Source organism: Ambystoma mexicanum, chromosome 12 (genome assembly GCF_040938575.1).
Source record: "Ambystoma mexicanum isolate Mex_15411 chromosome 12, UKY_AmexF1_1, whole genome shotgun sequence".
NCBI lineage: Eukaryota > Metazoa > Chordata > Amphibia > Caudata > Ambystomatidae > Ambystoma > Ambystoma mexicanum.
In genome coordinates this window covers 413,353,631-413,378,304 of record NC_090936.1, presented here as the reverse complement: position 1 = coordinate 413,378,304, position 24,674 = coordinate 413,353,631, and the positions used below count along the sequence as shown (strand labels likewise).

At 43.7% G+C, this 24,674-nt stretch overlaps 1 protein-coding gene across 3 annotated transcripts in view; it reads left to right on the top strand.

The window, feature by feature from the left end:
• AMN1 (antagonist of mitotic exit network 1 homolog) overlaps positions 1–6,918 on the top strand; it is a 1,280,950-nt gene extending 1,274,032 nt beyond the window's left edge. For all 3 annotated transcript variants that reach the window (XM_069628559.1, XM_069628557.1, XM_069628560.1), the window contains one exon: positions 3,887–6,918. In XM_069628559.1, coding sequence (XP_069484660.1) covers positions 3,887–3,960 — 74 coding nt within the window. In that variant the 3' untranslated portion in view covers positions 3,961–6,918. The remainder of the gene's footprint in view (positions 1–3,886) is intronic.
• The last annotated feature ends 17,756 nt before the right edge of the window (positions 6,919–24,674 follow it).

Sequence of the window (24,674 nt, the reverse complement as noted above, 5' to 3'; positions counted from 1 at the left end):
GAGCACAGAGATACCATAAAAGGTGTCCAGAAATGCAAGGCTACAACAGATCCAGCTGTACGTAACCCATAGGGCGTACATGACCCCGCGGAAGATTGCCAGATTTAGGCGCACAAAGATACAAACATGCCCCAAATGTGGGGAGGTGGACACAGGGATGACACATATGTCCTGTGCATGCCCGGAGGTGGGAAAATTCTGGGGTGAAGTTAACCAACGTCTAACTGAGAAAGGAATTAAGCTAGAGGTGGAATCTGTGTGAGCATGCATGGTAGGGGGATTCACCAGATCACGCAACTTGAAACACGTGTGCAAACTCAAGGACTTGGCCTACATTCTGGCTAAACGTAGAATTGCTATGAGTTGGAAAACATGCCACAGATCCAGGAGAGAGTTATGGTGGCATGATCTCTTGAAATGGGCAGATGCCGAAACAGTAGTATGGTATGAGGCAGCCAGCAGAGGGGAGGAAGACAAAGTGGGACCACTGATAGCATGGAGACAACTGGTGGCCACATTGTCAGGGTCCATCCAAACCAGCCCAAGCGAACACGATACTTCCGAGATAGTGAAGGGGAAGAGCCCCCAGAGACATGACATTTGGAGGGGTAGTGGAGAAAGCTCGAGTTAAGGGGGGGAGGAGGAGGGATGACAGTAGTAAAGACATGCAAATCTATGCTGAGAAGCTTGAAACCGAACTGTCGGGAGGGTTGTTTGATATTTGTTTGTTGTAAAAACCAATAAAAATTGTTTTAAAAAAAAATATTCTTCTAACAATAATTTCAGAATTTTGAATTTGGAGGATAGGCTCGAACCCCCAACCTTTCAGGTACGAACCACAACACTTACTGACTGTTCCACAGAGACTGGCTTGGAAATGTACAGCAAGCCATGTAATATCAATTAGAGCAAAAGCTTGTTTTTCATTAACATGCCACGATTCACAGACAAAACTGCACAATTTAGATAATAGATCATTTATAGAAAGGAGAAGTGCTGGAAATAGTGTTGAGTGATGGTTGTGTGGGCATGTTGGGGGAGGGGTGGTAATGGGTGGGCTGCGATGGGGTGGTCCTTTTATGTTGTTGGCCGTCCCGGTTGTTCGTTTTGGAAAAATGGTCACCTTAGTCTTTGGCAGTTTGGAGAGTGCCTATGGACGGCTGATCGACCCAATAAACTGGTTAAAAAAGGAGAAAGCCTAAAACATTGATAACTATGAAATCGCTGCATGCCACCTTGTGTTCATAGATTTTTCTAACATCCATATCATTGTCCAACGACCTTCGGGACGGAGGCACAAGCAATGTGGGTTTCCTTTTCTGGGATGAAGCCTACAGTCCATCTCCACACATGGACGTGGTTTAAGTGTATGCACTAAATCGCTCTTTTTCTTGAAAGCCATAAATGAGTCATGAGTGATGAAATACTAGTAACATTTGGCCAATTGAGATGGATGCAACAGGGGAAAACCTAGCATTCCCAAATTCTACAGCCATCTAATCGGAGAATGCCCTTTTCATCATGCTGTCAGATGAGATGTCATTTATGTTTCCATTGGCGTAATTCCCTGAAGTTATACAAATTTAATCTAGATTTGTAACATTTAGTAACCATTTAAAAAGAGTGGTTTTGGCAAGAACCACATAAGAAAAGCCTAGGATGTCCATGAGAAATGGTTGCAAGCGTTACCACCTCTTTGCTCTTCAGGCAAACATACATTTGAAGGAAGCTCCCTCTGTCAATGAGAAAATGTACACCTCAGTTTTTCGGAGTGGCACATATACAATAAATAGTGTAGTGCTTACACCTGCTAATGTTTACCGAAACAGCAGGACCCTGATGTAATCTGAAGCTTCAAATAAAACACTAAGCATTTCACCCTCTGATGTTACACTGTGGACCATCAGTGACCAAGCTACACATTGTGAAGTAGACAAACATTTGTGGTGTGTCAGGAACTCAGAGGGTTGCCACCAAAAGACTAATTTCACATACAAACCTAGTTTAGGCATGTGCGAACGTTTCCATACGTTGTAACTGGTCCCATCAGGAGTGTGAGGCTGGCTCATCCACAAACACCTCAACTGGACATCAGGGTAATTCCACTTTCTTAGTTATGCACAGAATACCTGCGATGAGTGTCACATGAGAATGACCTTCTCTTTACCTTCTCTTGTTACTGGCCCTCATTACGACCCTGGCGGAGATCCATGGTGCAATTTGCACCATGGTCCATGGCGCTAAGCTGCCAACTCCGCCATGGTGGTTGGCGGACTTACCGCCCCATTCCGACCTTGGCGGGGCGGTAAGTCCCCAATCCCCATTTACCCTTCCCCATTCCCATTTTTGCCCCATAGGGTATAATGGGAGTGGGGAAGGCGTTAATTACGCCACCGTAAATTACGGTGGCGTAATTAACAACAAGTCCCGTAGCGCCATGGATTTTTCCGCCTGCAAAAAGGAGGCGTAAAAATCACCATGGCGCTACGGGAACTCGTAGTCTGGCGGAAAGGTACGCCGGCGTAAACCCCTTTCCGCCAGGGTCGTAATGAGGGCCACTGTCTCTTGTTACATTTTATATTTCAGTCACCTGAAAACTGGAACACCTACGGGCATTTTATGTTTTAGAATTTTACTTTTCTGAAAACATTTTAAATGGTTTGAATAAAGGGCTCTTATCAGGTACTATGGGAAAATCTCACTGGGATGCTAGCAGACCGAACGCACCCCATACTGAACACCAGAGTCACATCCTATTTGGATGGGGTGTTATGTGTCAAAATAAAATGACAGAGAGAGAAAATGTTGAGACCAAATGTTAAGGCATGGAACACCACCAGGTGTATGGGGGCTCCATCTGCCATACCTAAAGAAGAGGGAGCCCCTTGAGTTTAGTGATTTAAACTTCTAGTCCATGGGCATAGTCATGGACCCTCTTACCAAACACTTTGTTCCAGGCTTTTCCTCGTCAGAAAATAAATCTTGTCAGAACCAACTCTCAAGTGCTTCACTTTGAGTGGTGACTATACCCGTCAATCAGACTACACCCTCCCAGGTTACCCGATGTCAGTGGGTGTAGCACTGGCTACTGTTGAGAAACATGTTACACTGCAGTTTCCTCAGCTAACCAATGAAACTGGCCTCTGAGTGAAGCACTGTCCAGCAGGGCACAGGAATATAATAACCCACTACTTGAACGCAAGCTGCGCCAAGGGTAAAAACCATAAGGTACACACATATATCACTACTGCTTTTACCCCCAATTTAAAAAGGGGATTGACGTGTACAATTTAAACATTAAATGGCAGTTAAAAGTACAGACACACCACAGGATCTGCTTGATCAGAGTATGTTACACCACAGACTGCTGGCACTGGTGATTTTATTTGCTGTTTTTCAATAAGTCATCGTCGTACTTAAGGTATATTGCCTTAAAATAAAACTTCCAAATAGTTTGAAAAAAGGTGTTGAATCATGACTTTGTTTCTAATTCCCCCTTTTGCCCACCCAAGCACCCTATGCAGAAGTCTAACATTTTACAACATGGATGAAAACATGTCTTCTCTATTGGGGGAAAAACTGCTTTGATGTATTTGATACTCTAGTAAATTGACTTTGTTGTCACTGCTCTACTCAGAAAAGCAGATTGTGCTGACATTTAAATCTAGGAGTGCCTCTCAACACCCGTGGGAAATGAATAATGTTTAAGGACTGTATCTCGGGTGGTGGTAACTTGCTTCTTATTGGTAATGGTCAGGATGAGGCAAAGAGTAGTCTAAGGGACGAGGAGTAATGCTAAATAATCTAGCCATTGTAGACTTGAGATTGGTTTATATGAGCAGCTTGGTTCAACCTTGCTTATTTTTTTCATTGATTTGATTTTCAGATCGTTCACGAGAGGCTCTGGAACTCTTGGTTGGGCCAAATAAAATTAAGCAAGTAACATGGACAGTTTATTGAAATGCTGACACCAGTGACACAACGGCTTGTCACAATACCTCTTAGCAGCGGCAAGAACACGACAGCCACCTGCTTAAGACTAAGCATGCTTTAATAACTATTCATCAATCGTATCAAAAATTGTCCAGGAACCATCAGATGTATCCCTTGGTCTGACGCAGATGCAACTGTATCTTTGTATCCTATAAACAATATAATTTCTTTATCGGCTGATGGCATAATATGTCATTGTTTAAAGAAAATTAGATAATGGGGTTCTTTTTTAAAAATAAAGATTGTATTGTTTGTTATCTCCAGCCAGCAACTGTGTAGTTAACCTGTCCAAAAGGAATAGTTTAAACAATATATTTGTCCAGCACTAAGATTCCCTGAGTTACCTGTTGATGAAACGATTTACTTTTTTGTTAGAATGTCGTCAATTGTTATCCTGCAAGCGTTGAAGCATGTCCAGATTGACTTCCCTAAACGTCTGTGCACTGTGTGTGGTGCAGTGATGGTCTTATGAGTGTAAGCTGCTTTTCTTTTTAGTATACATGTATGCATACGTCTCGGATGAGAGGTACATCTTCCTATGATACCACAGTAGCCGCAAGCTTAGGCTCAAAGTATGGAAATCCTGGGGATCCTGGTTTTTCAGTCGAGTCCCAGAGTGGAGATGTACAGTTCCTGAGTGATAAGGAGTGTGATTTCGGGTAAGCCACTCTTTAGCACAGGCAATTTAGCCTCGATTGATCTGCACTCTGCAAAGTGATGTGCCATCCAGAAAGATGGAGTCAGAGATGGTTCTACAAAGCATTTCCGAAGAAATGACGTAGTGAGATTTCTGAAGGAGCCCGAGAGACCAATTTGTCCTCTCACAATACTACAAATACTATGTTCTCCGCAAATTAACTTTGCAAGGCACGTTAATGCAAAGTGTCTCTACATTTCTATATTGTTTCAACGTTGACATGTGCAATAGTAGATGTTAGTTTTTAATGGGCATTCCATAGCATGTACTTTTAAGTTTACAATCAATACGTTAAATACATTTTTAGTAGGCAAGATGTATATATATAGATTTGTATTCTACGTGTGTTTTGTAGTACAGTGATTATTTTTTATTTCTATATTGGTGCGTGATGGTAACAGTCAGAGATTCTTTATTAAGGCTGTATTTCATGAGTTAACTAAAAATCAACCAATTCATCAAGAAAAAAGAAACACATGCAGTTAAAAAGAATATAAATATATTTACAATACGTCACCACTTTTCAATAACTCGACCAGTTTGCGAGACCATACCAGACAATGTGTTTCTTCAGTGAAATATAAGCAATCTGCCCCCCCTTTCTAATGTACAGCAATACCAAACATCTCTTGTTCAAGATCCTAAGTTTAACTAAACCGTTTCCACAGACAAGATGAGAAGAATGTTGAAAGCATCACTTAGTAGTGATAGAATAGTGCAGTTACTAATTACAAGGGGATATGAAGGTGCTTGAGGGATAGCATTGGCATCTGAAGCCAACTGCAACCTTAAGCATTGTGTGTCACACCAAGGTCATTTCCATGTTTACAATTATAGCGCCTGCACCATGGCTACCAACTTGTCATATTTCACTGCAAACCAGGCTTGGGATTTCTGCCCTCATTACCATTCATCAGGGAAAGTGTTGCCACATATTTGTGATAACAACAAAGCTATAAGTCAAAGATTCTGAAGGGCCCTCAGCCAAACAATTAGCACTAGATGAAGTGAACTCTTGTCTTGTGGGACGGTTAGCTATGCTAAAATGTTAAGAGGCAGTTGCACAACAGTGCATTTCCCCTTTCCATAGATTAGATTAAAAAAAATTGATTTAGTATGGTCACAAAATAAATCCTATGTTGTTAACTAGGTAAGTAGTAAAAGTGAGGGTAATTTGTGTATTAGTCACTAGAGTAAAATATAGCTCAAGATGTATCTGTATTCGTTCTGTTAAATTTGCCTCCAGCATATGCGTCTGCCAAGAGGTATTCATTTCAAAGTGCAGTAATAAGAATGCGCCACATTTTGGCGCCTCCCACTATTTGTGGCAGAAGAAATGCAACTTAGAATTTGTCTTATGCTGACATTGTTCCCTCCTCTATGCGTAATAAAATATTTATTTGAGTAGCCCATAACAATAAGAATTTTTACCAGCCCGCAAATAAAGATCATCGCTCTTTGTAATGACTTTTTCTCACTAGTCGTTATTAAATAAAATTATTCTTAAGTTTAGCGTTTGGCACAACAATAAAATCGTTTTTTCAATGTTCTCTATCCCGGAGATTATTTGTTAACGATTGAATATGATCATTCCAGAAAAGTGTCCAGCAAACGAGTGTCATAATGAAACAACTGCTAACCATTATAATCTGTTGATGTCTATATATGATTGCTTAACATGTTATCAACTTCCATAAAGAGCTGTTACATATTCATATAAGGAGACCGTTGTGTAGAAAACACATTAAAAACTCTAAAATGTGAATACTTGGCATGCTATTTTTCAAGTTGTAAATGTCTCTGAATTTGACACGTGTTTGACTTTGTAGATGTAATATATTATCTCAAGCATTTGAAACCGTTGTGCTATTAGTAAAGTTTAAAATGGCCTGCACTCATTGAAAATAACATCACAGAATAGACAATTCTACTACGACATTTGATGCATGTTTTAATAATGTTTGTGGTTTTAGCTGTTTGCAACAAGTACTCAATTTTATGCAGTCCAGTTTATTAGGAAAAGTTCCTGTTCATTAATAGTTCCTGTGTATTTTCTAAAGAAGGAGTTGCCAAGACAGAAAAGTATTTTCTAATAAAGGCAAAAAAGAACACATAGGTTATCAAAGTGATTGCTTTTAATTCTGTTTCTAATATAAATGTGTATTGAAAAGTTGTGGAGGTACCACTTGTCAAGCTAAACCTAATATTAAAATATACGACTGCTGTTATGTTTGTCATTTAAATCATCATTACCACAATGGAAATTGAGCAAAAGGTAAATAGAGTTCGCCCTTTGGACCATGTGATGATCCCAGAGTGCTTTATAGTGGGAAATTGCTCTTTAAATAAGCTAACTGGACTTTTGTGATTCATGGTGTCTGGGATGAGGCTTGAATGCCTCATTGAACAAACGGTTTGCTTTCCCTTGGACTGGTCTTCCACCGGCGACACAAATACTTGACTTTTACTGTTGTGTTGTTGTCAATGTTTTTGACAAATGATATTTAAAACGGTTGTCGAGTCTCCCTGGAGTAGGTGGCGGGAAAGGATGAGCCACTTAAATGCACAAAATAAAGGAAGAGACTCCTGGAGACTTGCGCCAAGTTGTAGTAACTTAGAATCTTTAATTGTCCATTGACAGACTGCCCTCATAAATGACACATGTTTCGGCTTATCTGAGCCTTTCTCAAATCTGGGCATAGTAACATACCTAATATCAATGGTTGGTACATATGCATATTTGTCAGATATAGTACAACACATAGACATTATAGAGACCATTTTGTCATCAAAATCAAATACAAAACCGGAACATAGTCGTATTTCGAAAGAAAAAAAGGGATGGGGTTGTGGGGAGCATTGTATGGGGTGAGGAAAGAGAGTAGAGAGAAAAAAAATGAAATAAAAAACATCAGTTCAGTTTAGCTCATGTCTCTAATGCTATTCTTGTTGCAAAAATTATTATTGTGACAGTATCAAGTATCCACTTGTGCCATGCTTAGCATCCATTATTAGCTGCAACTGTAAGTTATTGTGTTTCTATGAAGAGTTTAATTCCCGTACGGCTACAATTGAAGGTTTGAAGACTTATGGGTTAGTGTGTCTAAAAATGATTATGACCTCAGTATTCTGACAACTCATTTATATCCCAATATTATACAATATAGCATCTGCCTGCCACTTAGTCTTATTAGTGGGTCATTTGTTTAAGTATCTCTTATTCTCTATACGTTAAACCTGAAAAAATTTACTTTAGGAACACTTAGGCTCCTGTGTCCTCATTTTCGCTATGCGCATCAGTCCAAACTCTCTGTGCATCCGAAGGCCGCTTTGTTAATGGAAGCGGTCTCCAACACGTTTAATCATAAATCAGGAAAAGCACTCTCGTGCACTCTGTTCATCTTGTGTTAAGTGTAGACTTAATTCCAAAAAGTTTTTGTGTTCACATTTGTTAGATTATGTGTAATGCTCTGCCGTGCTTTGGTGATGGTGGCGGTCTTCATATCATTTCGATATGTATCAGGAAAAGCAGTTTCTGTGCGTTCAATTCTACTTGTGTTTGTTTATGGAAGAAAAAGCGTTCGCGTTATTATACTCAAGTGTAATGCTCTGCCGAGCACGTTATGGATGCTGCTCTAAATTGGTCTTAATTGGTGCTGCGATTAAGGCGATTGCCAAACATTCTAAATAATATGTGCGTCTGTATCTTATCTCTTAACGTATTAACAGGAGTAGATCCCTCGGTCACGCTGTTCTTTGCTCTGCGAAATGCCGGCACCATGTTCTTTCCTACTTGTATACGTTGTTGTGACAACCCGATGCATTGGTCGACGTTGTCATGGCAACGTCACGCTTTGTTGGCGGTGTCCGTTCCAAGTATGAGCGGGGGCCGCCATGTTAGAATGACATGTATTCATTGCGATGCCTGATGTTATTGGAAAATGCTTGTATATTTAAGTACATAAGGTAGTTGCAAAAGGTAGTGCTTGTTCCAATTTGAATGTTTTAATACACTAGTGGTTGTAACTGTGTTTAATTAACCTGTTACACAATTCTTACGATTTAGATCTTGCCTGCTATTTACATTCAGTAAGTGGTTACTAATGTGACTTGGAGAATGCAATTAGGGTCCTGTGTTATGTATACTCGTTCCATTAACCTTGTTCACATGTCTGTGCTGGATTACTGCACAACATGTTGTGTATTACTGGTCGTCACTGAACGGCAGTAGGTGCAATATTCCTGTAGCACTGTACAGTGTTAAAATCGGAATACAGATAATTAGCAAATACATAGACAATGCTTAATCAGAGGGGAAGTTAACTCATAGTTGAATACTAGTTGTCAAATATCTCACAATACTACTGGTTTTGTCTCAGAGAAAGGAGACCATTTATTTGTCAGAGTTCAATCCCTTAACTGTTGTGTTAAGGTAACAAATGAGTCTAGCGTCTGCTTGTCTAAGGAGTTTAATCCTGTCTCCCCTTCTTTTGCCTTGGTTCACTTGCTGTAAACCTATAAATATGATATTTGATTTGTCCTCGATCTGGCGCATTGTTTGCCAGTGGTTTGACAATGGGAATTGTGTGTCTTGGCTGCCAATTTTGGCCAGGTGTTCTCGAATCCTTGTTCATAGCTCTCTTTTCGTGCCGCCGATGTCACAAACACAAATAATGCCATAAATGACAAATTTACTCCTGCAGTTCATACCTTGTTTAATCATTATAGTCCTGCCTGTCATGTCTTGAAAAACTTCAGTTTTGTCATGTGCGTACTTGCACATAGTACAGGTACCGCATTTTCTAAAACCTGCTTGCTTGATAGAAAGCCATGTATTATCTATGGTGGTCTTGATATTTGGTAGCAATGATGAACTGACTTTTGCTCTTAATGTTTCCGCACGTTTGAAAATGATGGTCGGTTTGTCTGCAACATACTGTTTGATGTGATCATCCAGTTGCAATAAATGCCAGTGTTTGGCGAGTACTCTCCTCAAAATATAGTGATTGCTGCTATATTTGGTAATTAAACTAATTTGTTGTTGTCTCAATGTTTAATTGTTCTTGCTGGTACATAGTGTATGTTCTCTGTTCATCTTGTTGACCTTCTTGTAAGCATTTCTAGTACTGATAGAGGAATATCCCCTTTGATGAAAGCGTTGTTCTAAAAGCTGACATTCACTTTCAAATCTTTCTCGTTTCTTACAATTTCTTCTCGCTCTGACATATTCTCCATAGGGTATATTATCAATAATGGGCTTGAAATGACAGCTGCTAGAATGCAGCGTAGAATTGACCTCTGTGTCTTTTCTAAATGTCCAGGTTTCCAATTGGGTTCCATCAACATGTATGGTCAAGTCAAGGAAATGTATCTGGTTACTGTCATTAGTTCCTGTAAATTCGATCCCAAAGTTATTAGTATTAATTCTCACTGTAAATTCTTGTAGTTGTTCTGATGTTCCTTCCCATATGATGAAGACATCATCTATGTACCGCATCCATAACTTAATCATGCTCTTATAGTCCTGGTTTTGAATGGATTGTGTCCTCCCACGTATTCCTCATCTTAGATATCTTGTCTCCCAGCTTTGTGTTCGAGGCCGGGGAGTCGTAGTCCCTCGAGGGCAGCCGTCGAGTGTCGACGTCATCTGCTGTATAAAGGGCTCGACCTGCGCCCGTTACCTCAGTTCCATTTTTCTGAGCAACTGCTTCGTGTCACGAAACGGCGCATCAGGGTTTTCTCGACGATGTCCTCGTCATCTACTCCCACCACACCCAAGACAGGTTTCAAAAAATGTCAGAAGTATGGTAGGAAAATGTCAATAACCAACCCCCATCGGAATTGCCTCTGGTGTCTCAGCCCAGACTATCGGGTTGACGAGTGCGGTTCCTGTCAGGCCATGTCCAATAAGGCTCTTAGGGAACTTGCGGTGGGGGAGGACTCTTACAAGTCTTCTAAAAGACAAAGATTCGGGAGAATTGAGTCGAAAATCTCGACATGGGTCGAGATCGAAGAGTCGCTTGAGGAAATCCTCCTCGTCTTTGTCTAAGAAGTCAAAAAAGCGACGTCACTGGTCTTCTTCCTAAGTGACTTATCCATCCAAGCACGATTCCCCTGAAAAATGCGAGGAGTTTGGGGCTTCGATGCTTAAAATATTCGAGAAAGCAGCCCAGACCCCCTCGAAAATGCCACATGGAGATCATGCCGCTGACCACTCTAAAAGTGACGGAGGGGATCAAAGACTAAACACGCGACAGTCGAAAAAGAGTCGAATGTCATCAGGGGAAAGTTCTTCGACACCTCGTACTAAGGCAAAACCTCTGGTGCATAAATCGTTGGTAGCGGAATCAACATCGGCATCAAAGTCGAAGCTCGACTCGACACAGTCGACTACAGCGTCGAAACAGCTGACGAAAGTGGCGTCGACACCTTTGACTGTCTCGAAGCCTTCTTCGATAGTATCGAAGCCTCCTTCGAAAACGTCAAAGCCAGCATCTTATTTATCGACGCCTTTATCGAGGCATTCTTTAATCCCGATACCCAAGTCGATGCGATTGCCAATGCCTAAGTCGATACCACCCTCTTTACCTGAAAATGTTTTCCATCCTCAACCCAGACAGGAATTTTTCAGATCCATGTCATCCATCTTTGAAGAACAATCCTCTCAAGAGGATGTTACTTCAGCTGGAGTTATGTTTGGAGCTAGTGTACCGGAATACCAAGATAACAGATCTCTATGACTGTCTCCAAAATGCCAGTGGCCTAGACACTTCCCCTGAAGTGGAATTTGAGAGACCAGACCCTACAGATCATACAGATCCTAGTTATAGAAATCTCAATGGAAGGGTCATTGATTTCATGGGTTGGAGGGCTACTTCCCCAAATTTCGACCAGGATGATATGATGGACATCCTGAGTGAGGGTCCCCTAAAAGATCCTGTCCTTCCTTTCCATAAGGCACTACAGAAAAGGGTGATGGTAAATTGGAATACTCCTGGTTCGGTTTCAGCAGTAAACAAGATATTTGTAGCAAAATACAGGCCATCGTTATCAGATCCGGAATACCTATCTAAACATCCCTCCCCTGAAAGTCTAGTGGTACAAGCTGCAACCTCCACTAGGCAATCAGCTTACCCCTCAATACCACCAGACAGAGATGATAAAAAAAAGTTGATGCCCGGAATGTTTTTTATTCAGGCAGCATGGCCCTTAAATCGACTAATGTTACTTGCACTTATGCAAGATTTACATGTACCCTGTGGGACTGTATGACATCAGCGGCTGAACACATCCCGGAAGGTGAGGAACGGGATGGTTTCCTGGAGATAGTAAAAGATGGGAAAGAGGCTATGGAGGAATGCCTTCAGTCGGGACTGGACACTGCTGATAGTGTAAGCAGGTCCATGGCATCTAGCACAGTCCTACGCAGATCTGCCTGGCTGAGAAAATCTGGCTTGGCACATGATGTGCAGTCTAGATTACTCAATATGCCCTTTGACGGCTTGAGGCTGTTTGGCAGCAAGGTGAACGAGAGCTTGGAGAAGCTGCAGACCTCGAAAGCGGCAGTGAAATCACTTAGCGCCGCTATAAGACAGCCTTAACAACACTCCTACGCAGGCTCATCTTCTTGGAGGAGTTGCCCCTTTCGTTTCTACTCCTCTTTTGGAAGAGGGAGGGGGCAGGCAAGTCTTAGAGGCCAACAGAGAAAACCCTTTCGTGGTGGAAAAGGGAGAGGTGCTAGATCGGCCCCAGCAGCGGCTACTACCTCCTCATCCCCTGCTGCAGCCGCTGCAAAGCCACTTTGAGGTCTTCACCCACAAGACCCCGGTGGGAGACAGAATCACTCAGTATCTGAACGAATGGCAGGGCATTACGTCAGATACCTGGGCGCTAGAGATAGTGACCCATGGTTACTGCCTTCCTTTTCATCAAAGACCTCAAAATCATCCACTGGGAGCCAACTCTGTAAAAATTCCAGACCCGCTCCTTGTGCAGAAGATTTCAACCCTGCTGGAGAAAGATGCAATAGAACATGTAACTGTAGCGGAAAGGAACAAGGGTTGGTACTCCCCTTATTTTCTCATCCCCAAAAAGGACGGAGGATCGAGACCCATCTTGGACTTAAGAAATTTGAACTAATTCCTCAGAAAGGACAAGTTCAAGATGGCGACCCTTTCTCAGATCCTTGAGGCTTTTCAGCTTCAGGACTGGCTGGTTTCATTGGACCTTCAGGATGCTTACTTTCATGTGCCAATCCATCTCAAGCACAGAAAGTACCTGTGGTTCGCAGTTGGCGGTTCTCATTATCAGTTTTGAGTTCTACCATTTGGGCTGACCTCCGCCCGAGGGTTTTCACCAAGCTGATGGCGGTAGTGGCCGCGAGTATCAGGAGAAGGGGGATTCACGTCTACCCTTATCTGGACAATTGGTTAATCAGGGCAAGTTCACCCAAACGAGCTCAGGAACATCTGGCCATGACCTGCCACTTCTTACACAGACTGGGCTTCTCCCTCAATTACAAGAAGTCGCAAATGATTCCAAGCCAAAGACTCCAATTCTTTGGAGCAGTCCTGGATACTTCCTCAGGGAAGGGAAAGCCTCGTCTCCCGAGGAAAGAGCTCACTGCATTCTGCAGGTGGTAACAAAGTTTCAAAATGCCCAACATCTGCCGGCATTCGATTTTCTAAGGTTGCTAGGCCTCATGGCATCCTGCATTTTTCTGGTGCCAGAGGCCAGATTGAGGATGAGATCCCTTCAATGGGCCCTAAGGACTCAATGGTTCCAATTTTTGGGTGAGATGTCCCTGCCAGAGTGGCTCAAGATCTTCTATGGTGGGCTTGCAAGGAACATATCTTCAAGGGAGAACAGTTTTGGCAACCATGGCCGGAGCTAACGGTAGTGACGGATGCCTCACTCACGGGGTGGGGAGCCCACGCCAACGATCAGCGGTCGTTGGTCTCCATCGGAGTCCAAACTACACATCAACCTTTTGGAGCTGAGGGCAATCAGACTAGCGCTGAAGGCCTTTCTGCCCTCTGTACAGGGAAAGAATGTCCTGATAATGACGGACAACACAGTGGGCATTTACTACCTCAACAAAAGAGGAGGCGTAGGATCACTCCCACTCTACAGAGAGGCAATGCAGCTCTGGTTCTGGGCAATGCAAGAAGGAATCTCTCTATCTGCAGTTCACCTAGCTGGAGAGCTGAACACGGCGGCAGACGCTCTGAGTAGGCAGAGCACAGTCTCCCACGAGTGGGAACTAGCTCAGGAAGTCCTTCCAAGAGATTTTCGCCCTTTGGGGAACCCCTCAAGTGGATCTGTTCGCGACCAGTGCCAATCGGAAGTGCGAACTGTACTGCTCAAGGGAATTTCCCTCAAGAGGAGCTCTAGGGGACGCGTTCGTGGTGGACTAGGTTGTTCCACTCCTATACGCATTTCCTCCGGTCCATGTGATTCCTCGTGTAATCACGAGGTTGAGAAAGTTCAGGAAAACCATGATCCTAATTGCCCCGGATTGGACCAGGGGGACGTGGTACCCAGACCTTCTGGACATGTCCATCTGCCCTCCAATACGTCTTCCACAAAGAGAGGGTCTTCTCTCGCAAGAGGAAGGTCGGGTTCTCCATCCAGAGGTCAAGACACTCAGTCTTCACGCATTGTTTCTGAGAGGCTGAGATGTAAGAATTGGGACCTCCTGGATGACGTAATTGAGATCTTGCTTTCGACCAGGCGGCCAGCAACAAAATCCTTGTATCGGTGTTGTTGGAACAAGTTCAGTAACTGGTGCAGGGATAAGAATGTGGATCCATTTTTATCTAATACTCCTACAGTACTTTCTTTCCTCTTACACTTGGCCAATTTGGGGCTCCAAGTTGGCACTATAAAAGGATATTTGGCAGCGCTATCTATCTTTAAGCGTTCCTCGGAAGTGGTGTCCTTTTTTAAAATGCCCTTAGTCATTAAATTCTTGAAAGGGCTGACAAATGTGTACCCTGCGATACCTTTTCAGGTGCCCATCTGGGATTTGAATTTAGTCTTAAAATGTCTCATGTGTGCCCCCTTCGAACCTTTACATTCTTGCCAATTAAGACTTCTCACTTTAAAAGCAATTTTGTTAGTGGCTATAACATCAGCCCACAGGGTAAGTGAGTTGCAGGCACTTTCTTGTAAGCCTCCTCACACCGTTTTCCATAGGGGCAAAGTTATTCTAAAAGTCAAACCATCTTTCCTGCCTTAAATAATCTCTGATTTCCATCTATGACAGAAAATTACCTTACCTTCTTTTTACCCTCCTCCTCACGCTAGTAAGAGAGAGGAAAGATTGCACAGACTGGACCCAAAAAGGGCTCTCAGTTTCTACATTTCCAGATTGGCAAATCTTCGACAATGTGACAACTATTTGTTGGGTATACTGGGCACAAAGTGGGCCTTGGAGTGTCTAAACAAACTCTATCCAGACGGATAATTCTAGCAATCTCGGAGTGCTATAAATTGGCTGGAAAAGAGCCTCCAGATCGATTAAGGGCTCATTCAACTTCCACGACTCTTCAGAGGGGTGTCCCGGTTTCAGGATGTTTGTGCTGCGGCCACCTGGTCGTCAATGCACACCTTTGTGAAGCATTACTGCTTGGACTCTACTTCATACCAAGGAGAACTCTTTGCAAAAGCTGTCCTTCATTCAGTCCATAATTGATTTTTATGGTACTCCCTCCTCCAAATTCTTACTGCTTCCATTTGAAGAACAAGTTACTTACCAACCACAAGCACATTTTAATTCATGGTTCACCCCTCAGTTAAGAATGCTCCGCAAAGCTAAACGCTGTGCTGAAAATCGCTGGAAAAGCCACCCTTCTGATGAGCATAAAGATGGTTTCCTTCTTGCCTCACTCACCTAAAAAGATGCTATCATCACTGCAAAAAAAGAGTGTCTTAACAATTGTATTCTGCAAGCAGATTCGAATACAAAGGAACTCTTCAGAATCCTAAAAGAGCTAGAAACTCCAGTCTCCCCCCCAGACACTTGCACGAAAGATAGTAAATGGTGTGCTAACATTCAAGCAGCCTTACTGAATAAAATCTCCACACTACAATCTAAAATTAAAGACAAGCAGGACAGTCTGAAGCTCGACAACCGCTCACTCTCCCCTGCTAGGGCCCTCCCTCTAGACACTGCTAACACCAAACCATTTGCCTTCTCACCGCTACCAAGGTAGAAAATATCATCCTGAGAATTAAACCATCCAACTGCCAAGGTGACCCTTGCCCAGCTCCCATCATTAAGGACTCTGCACATGATTTGGCCCCATTCATTACTGCCTTTATCAACTCCTCCTTTAAAACAGGTATTGTCCCGGACAACCTTAAGGACGCTTGGGTGATCCCACTGCTCAAAAAACCATCCCTAGACCCAAGCATACCTACTAACTTCCGACCTATCACCACGGTACAATTTTTGCTTAAGATTTTAGACCACGCAGCATACCTTCAGATCCAAGATTACTTGGAATCTAACAATCTGCTAGGTCTACGACAATCTGGATTTCATCCCAGGCACGGGACGGAAACTGCTTTAATCGACCTAAAAACCGAAATTGAGGTATTGAAGAACAAGGGTAAACTAGCAATGCTACTACTCCTCGACCTCTCTGCCGCATTTGATTTGGTCAACCACCAGATCCTATGCAGGCACCTCCACTCTGCTGCCAACTTCTCGTCCTCTGCTGCGGCCTGCATCAAATCCTTTTTAAGCAACAGATCCATGAGAGTCTTTGCCCCATCCGCAGCCGCGGACCCCTCCCCTATTCACTGCGGCGTACCTCAGGGATCTTGCGTGTCACCTACACTTTATAACATTTTCACGAAACCACTCTTTGATGTGCTTGACTATCTGGGTGTCTCATACACCAACTATGCGGATGACACCCAGATACTCATTCCCATCACAGGTGATTATCTAGCTGACACCAAGGCCCTTAACGACATCTACCTGGTCATCCAAGCCTGAATGGCCTAACACCAGTTATGCCTAAATGACGACAAGACGGAGCTCCTCATCCTGGGCACCTCACAACGCCTGAGCAAACTAGAGCCGTCCTATCAGTCATTTACCATAGACGGTAATACCATACGAGTCTCGAAAGATACCAAAACGTTAAGTTTTTACCTTGACGCCACCCTATCCTTATCGCGACAAATAAATGCAGTCAGATCTGCCTCTGTATACACGTGTAAACTTATTGCAGCTTGCAGACCGTTCCTTACCACCCCTAACAGTGTCACACTTGCTAGAACTCTCATTATGGCAAAAATTGATTATTGTAGTGCTCTTTACTTAGGTACTAGCCAAGAGAACCTGAATAAACTCCAAACACAGAACAATGCCATTTGAGCTGCCCTAAACATCCCCCGCAACCACCACATTTCAGAATCCAGAACCAACCTAAAGTGGCTACCTGTCGAGCAGAGAATCTCACTAAAAACACTTGCCCTCACGCACAAATGCTTGGCTAACAAGGCCTCTATCTACCTCTGCAGTGGGCTGTCTCGCCACTCGACCTCCCGACCTCTAAGAATTGCCCAGACCCACTGTCTATCGATCCCTAGGTTTTAACTTCAAAAAGCAGGGGGCACCAGCTTCCCTGTCCTAGCCTCTAAGCTATGGAACTCCCTCCCCGCTACAATCAGAGCTGAAGACTCATTCAAGGCCAAAACCAGATCTTGGCTTTTTGACCAGCACTAAGACCTCCGTTACTATTCTCTGTACACCCTAGGGGTATATCTACTGTTAAGCATAGCGGCATTGTAATTACTGTAATGTATGTAGATAGAAACACTGTTAGTATTCTGTTAATGTAATTTTTATGTCTGTAAATATGCATTATTGTAACTTTGTACAAATTGCGCCCTATTGCCTACGGGCCTAATGGTTGGCGCGTTATAAATAAAACAAATACAAACTGTAACGTTCTTTCGATTGGATGTTTCTCCCACATATTCCTCATCGACCCTCCCAACCTATCCCTCCGTACAGTTTGCACCAGTTGCACTCTAACTTCCTTAAGAGACTGAGGCAGGGGCGTCGCTAGGGAGGGCTTGAGGGGCTATAGCCCCGGATCCTTTGCTTGTAGCCCCAGATGAAGATCACAGGGCTACAAGCAAATGCTAGCCCCGAACATTATTTGCCTGGGAAAGAAATGGAAATACTGGCGGGTTGACGGCACAGGTAGATGCAGGCCAGGAGGCAGCAGCAACATTTGTGATTACTAGAATCAAAAACACACTGTGGGTGACACAAACTTTGCTGCAGCCTCCTGGGCAGCTACTCGTGCTGCTGACTGTCCTTGGCTGCACATTCTGCGCTTGCGCAGGGAGCCGAGCCTCCGCCCTGGCACAAACGCACGTGCCCTGCTGGGTCTCTCCTTGCATGACTTGCGCAGTAGGCAGCAGTAGCAGTTGTGAGAGACCCCGTGCCTGCATGCAGACACTGGTGCTCTCTGCTGAGGAACTCGAGCTGCCACGACGCCACCATCTGCTTGTGTGACCCCACTGCCATCACCCCCCCCCCCCCCCCAGGAATTCACTAGCTGCCGCCGGCCCGAGCCCCTTACCATGTGCACCGCCACCTAGCCTAGGTAGGTAAAATGTGTCTCATAGGCGGCGGCCTATGTTTGGAATTGGAACCATGACATTATTTTAGTCAGTTGAGTGAACTGTCTAAAATAACGTCAGTTGGTTTGCGCACAGGCACAGACAGCCGCACAAATGAAAGAAATATATAGTCAATAAGGGAGATTCTCCTTGAATCCAAGTATGAAATACTATTTTAAAAAAATACTCGGCTTGCTTTACGGAGCCGAGGTAAGAGCTGTGAAATTGCCACAAAGGGGGCAAAATGCGCAGCTACTGAACCCCCCAATGCTGAACGTGGTCAGCATTGGGGAGTTCATTACAATCGTTACAATCATTACAATCGTTACAATCATTACAATCGGTTATAGATGGGAAAACTAGTCTCTCTCTCCCTATTCTTGAAATGATTGAATTCCGCCCACAATTCGCTATTTGTGGGTTATTTAGCGATAGAGGCGCACGTTCAGTGTGGACCACCTGCTCTAATTGGTGTAAGGAGATATTAAAGCAACTGACCTATAGACCAGTGGACCTGGTTACTATTCCGGGACTGGGGTCTCTGGACTGCATCATCACAACAGATGATAGGAACGCATACACTTCTCTTATGCATAAGATGATCAGACAGCAAGAGATCATTTATTTAGCAACACGATAGCTCAGCGGGTTGAGTGCTCGCTGCTGTGATTGTGTGCGATCTGCAGGTCACAGCTTAAAATCCGAGCAAGGCGAGCTCAGCATTCCTTTCTTCCAAGGTCGAAAAAATATCGATAAATGAGTATCGACTTCAGTTGGGTGGTTTTCTATGTAAGTAGGTTGTTTGTTGTCTGTAAAGCGCTTTAGCAAAAGCGCTTTATAACTAACAAGTCTATTTGGTCAGGTTTTCGAAGTGAAAATGGAGAGCAACATGTTGAGAATTAGACTAAACCTATTTCCCTGCAGGAAGGTCTGGGAGCTATAAAAAAACCCTACTCAAAGGTTGTGTAGATTCTGATTAAATACTAACAGAGGACAGACCATAAAAGATCTGTTCATAGAAGGCCCCTTAGGGAGCACCTTGCAGTCTCCTGGCAGGAACATGTGGAAGTGAATCGCAAAAAATCCTTAGCAATCGCTGCTGGAAATGATGGGAGGGGGAAGTTGTTCCTATTTGACGATAATCTTGTTGTGAGTAACTATTGTGCTGATCAGTTTATGAAATGAGCGCCACGAAGCCCGGCTCTATCCGCAAGGCCGGTGTTATCTGTCAGATTTTCCTACCGATAGGATTTTCTGACAGAAGCAAACCATGGCATTACAGCGGCACAGAAGCAAACCAGGTGTAAGATGTAAGACATGAAATGGTTCTACCGGATTGTTATAGGACTGATTCTTTTTAATATATTTTGAAGTGTGACATATTTTTTACTTGGATATTTATATTAGTTACTGGTATTTGATAGTTGTGCTGTATTCTACGTGTAACTGTTTGTATGTGGATGGTAAGGGTGAATTAAATTCATCTCTCATCCAAAACAAAGGACCCGTTTGGCACAAGGGGGTAATGGGAGCACGCGGCTGCGGGCCCGGGGTCTGTCACACGCGTTTAAGCTGCGAGTAGTGGAGATGGGATGGCAGATCCCTGTGATGTGCTGGGTTACTTTGAAAACGGACATGCATGCTTGCAAGTATATCTGATTGAGACAAGCAGTCTATGCATTTTGTGGTTCTTCGAAAGAAACAGCATGTGTTGCTGTCTGAACAGCTTTACATTTATAATAAAGCAATGTTTGTGGTAAGAGCTATTAATGTTTAGTAGCTTGATATAGTAACCAATACGTGTCTACCACGAGGCCTCAATTTACCTACTAAACATAATTGGTGTTGCTTCAATTTCATGCACACTGCATGTCCCAGAATTAATTAGTGGGTATAAAGTGTCATAGTCATATGGATATGTATGCCAGCTAATTCCACTTGAATTTGTTTATTGCTCTGCTGAAACATCTGCATTGTGTGGCGTGCTATTTAACATAAGGACTTCAAAAATGGGTATTAACAAAAATCACAACTTTCGTCTTTACAGTACATTCCAATTTCTGAAAACCGTTGCAACTACTGATAACACTAATCTTCAGATGGTAGTCTACTTTAATTTAATCTACCAATGTTTTAGATGTTTTCATGTACATTTGAACACACACACTCGCCCCCTATCAGCGAATGAAGAAGTGCCTACACTTGCTGCCCTATTGTTTACAGGGTAATTACCTGTATCTTAAGGCAACAGTGTGATCATAGTTTAATAGTGTACCATGTGGCATAGATGCATTGTACATGCTGAATCAAAATGTCAAAGGCTATTTCCTCGGCGCTATAAAGGTGGTCTACCAGATATCACTGCCAGGCCAGTTTTGCTGTCTTGGCCTGTTAAAAAGCATCGATATCATGTGCTTAGGTACACTTAGGTTAGTTCGTCAGGACAACAGCTCCCAGCGTGTATTGGTTTCTAAGTGAAAGTCCTGAAATGACAAATGGTATCCTATAGACCTGGAGGCGCGTGGTCACCCTGCGCACTTGACAATATATTTCAAGGTCAGAAGAGGAGACTTTCGGTCTATCTGCAGTGCCCTAAGCGTCATTTTCAATGTGAAGTTTTATAAATCTTCGGTATTGAATCCTGTTGAAAAAGCCAGCCATCCCGGTTTGCGCACTTAAACTGCCCATGCGGCTTTTACTGAAGCACGCTGAATACTCAACCTCAGAGAGGACGGACGAAGCTGCCCATGTTGGGTTTGGGCGCACAATGGAGGTGCTGAGATGCTGCTGTGCGGCGCTGGGGCCAGCGCACTTGGCCGCTGAATTGAGGCAGGCTGGGCCCACTGCCGGGCCTACACACTCACGCCTTCCTCGTCAGGGGTAGACGCTCCTTGCATACCGTGGGCAGGAGAGAGTTTGGCAAACTCACTGCCTTCCGCCGGGCCTACACATTCACGCCTTCCTCGTCAGGGGTAGAAGCTCTTTGCATACCGTGGGCAGGAGAGAGTTTGGCAAACTCACCGTCTTGGCACAGTGGCACCATTTGTGGACAAGCATGGGCCACCTTTCTTCTAAAACGCAAAGACAGGGGCACCCTCACCTGCCACGTGTGCCCGCATAGGTTCGATGGCAAAGGTCTTCAGGGGAGTCTTCACAGCACGAAGCATGTGGCACCTTGGCATGGTGCATTGGCAAGGGGCATGGCTCATGAATATGCATGTGGCTGCACCAGCGTCCAAAAGGGGGCGTGCTCATGTTTGCCCTGCAGGAACCATTGACATATCTAAAAGTTGAAGGAATATGGGATGTTTGCACACACTTTGCCCTCGGGCCATGCACACCGTTTGCAAGACAGGCGAGCGGTGACAAAGGCCTGCCCTGCACGTTTCTTGTTTATTGCATGCATTAACGTACAGACACACCTGTATTACCTGCTTCCTCGCCCTGCGCCTATGCTTCGCTCGCTTCTGCTCGTTGCGTTCCACTGCTCCATCACCTCAAAAACAAACAACTCCAGTCCAACATGCTTGCTGCCAGGGCACTTTAGAGAGGACATCTGTAGAACAGATACGCCTATCCCATGCCCATTGTTGCACTTATGGGCACACGATTTTCCACAGTGTTCTCGAAAGCGGTTCCCATGCAAATGGACCCTCCCTTGAAATTGGCTGAACGGGGTGAATATGCAGATGCCATTCCTCAAAGGGAGCGCATCTTTGTCGTGGGCGATAGCATGATGTCTGTGTACAGTCTGCACTGTAATCCTGTCATCACCCTATTATATGTGCAAATGAGGTGGAACAGGCCCGCCTTCGCGGCCTGTACTGTCAAGCAGTGGTCACACCCGCAAATACTCTCGACATACCCCTGGGAAGATAGCACACACAAGAAACTTCTTATGTCCTATAGTTGGGTCTTGTTTGCGGCTTCAGCAGCAGGGTCGTTTTACTTTTCCTCCTGTCCTGGAGTTCCATTTTGTTCAGCCTGTGAAGATTATTGCACTTTTTCTCATGTCTAACTTTAGGACAATAAAATGTTATTCGAGCCATAGAAGCCCCACTGCAACAATCTCCTCTGATGCCTAATTGTGAAGGCTGTCTGCCGCCCTTTTAAACATGGAGTTATGTGTCCTTGCACCACATTTCTGTTTAAAGCAAGCATTGGCAAAGCCAATACTTTGGCTAGAATGTAGGGGCTAGGTGGGTGTTTCTCAAGAATGCCCATGTACTTGCATCATCTTCCAGCGGTTGCTTGCTTCTGGGCATGCATAACGACCGTGGCAGTGCCTGGTAAGTGCCTACCCTATGCCTGGAAACATTATGCTGAAATGTGTGTGATTTTGACAGCATTTTTTCAAAAATGTTCTTGGGGAAGGAGACCCCCGTCCGCCTCTGTAACACCCTGGTCAAGTTGAGGCTTGCTCGCTGCGCTCGCTCGCTACATTGCACAATTACATTTGTTGTGTCCCACCACTTTGTAAGCTCACCAGCTACCCCGCCAGTCCAACAACTAGCAGTAAGTGACTGTATGGTTAATGTAGAAAACAGATATCTCTTCAGTTTCTGCTTAAATACAATTTCTCAATCCATGCCAAGTCTTCGGCTGTCCTTTCCAAAGGCTTTTCTTTGTCTTATATAACCTCATAAAGTATTACATATCACTACTGGATTAATGTTCAGGTTTTGGAGTGGCAAAACTTCCAAATGAACATGAGCACTTTGAGAAGCATAGTTTGCAATATTAACGCTTGAAATCACAACGCGGTGCATGCGTTCATATAATGTAGTTATGTGACGTCAAAGCTTGCAATGGGCTCTAGCCCCGGATCTTTTACAAACCTAGCAACGCCCCTGGTCTGAGGACTTAAAAGCCTGATCAACTGATGCGACCATGAACACCGTAAAAACAGAACTGAGGTAACGGGCGAGGCTTGAGCCCTTTATACAGCGAAGATGTCGATGCTCAACGGCGGCCCTCGAGGGACTATCACTCCGCGGCCTGCCTCAAACACAGCGTCCTCTGGTGAAAAAAAAATTCAGAAGCAGGAAAGCTGGGAGACGAGATATCTAAGATGAAGATAGGTGGGAGGAACATCCAATCGAAAGAACGTTACAATTGGTAAGTAACTTGTTCATTTGTAGATTACCTGGTCCTCAAAAAGTCCCATGAATAGGTTGGCCAGTGCAGGAGCGTATCTCGTGCCCATGGCCACACCCTTTACCTGTTGGTGGGATGTGTTATTAAAGGTAAAGATGCTGTGGTCTCATGTCAATTGAAGCTTTTCCTTAATCATTGTGATTTGTTGGTAGAGAGAAGCAGAGTCATTCCTAAAGGTATAGTCAATGGTAGACATCGCCCATTTATGTGTAATTGAGGTATATAGGGCCCTTACGTCAAGAGTGGCAAAGATTTCATTGTCATGCCATGTTGGTGTCTGAAGTTTATTGATAATGCTAGTTGAATCTTTCAAATATGAAGGAAGAAGGCTTACCCTTGGATTAAGAATACCGTCTATATATTCAGAAATGTGCTCTGTTGCATTAGCTTAGGATGAGTACATTACATCTATGTTCACAGCCTCGATTGCTTTCCAAACATGATGCACTCTCCATTAAAAGACAAACGAATGACCCATTCTGTACAATATTAGTCAAATGAATATGAAGGGACTTGTTAGATCCACGAAACAGCGCCATTGTTTTGGTGCTTATTTAACAAAATGTAGGTGGTTTTCTGGCTTCCTTTTAAGCTGTTAAAGAATGGCTTCAATAAATACCTCTGAAACTAACATCAGAGTCAAGGTGAAATGCATGCGCACTGCTTTAAAGGTTCCATTGTGCAACATCCCTTTCACAGTTGCACCAATTCATACCTCGTTCTCATGTAGATCCTGGACTAATCTGTTCTATAAGTGGCAGGACATCTTCTGAGCTTGTGCTGACCGGAAGTTTCAAGAATAAGAAAAAGATGAATACCTTTTTTTTTCACAAGTCCTATTGTCCTGGTCTGCGGTTTTCCCAGACAGATCAATTGGCCTGGAGACTGACACTATGGGTCAGGTGGTTCCTGCAACTGTTCTTCCTAAGGTTATCACTTGGTGCCAGCCAGTTTTGCCTACAATAAGTATGGTTCTTGAACGGTCTAAAAAGTCCCACCCTGCAGTCTGCCAATATATGCTTGTATATTATATCACCTGGCTTGTTCTTTCTAAATGGATTATGCTTGACATGGGACTGAGTCAAAGTACTTTAAAAGCAGATTACTCAAGTTTTCATCCGAAAGTGACATTGTATTTTCCTTAATTGGGCCTGACACTCAAGCTCTTGGTGTTACT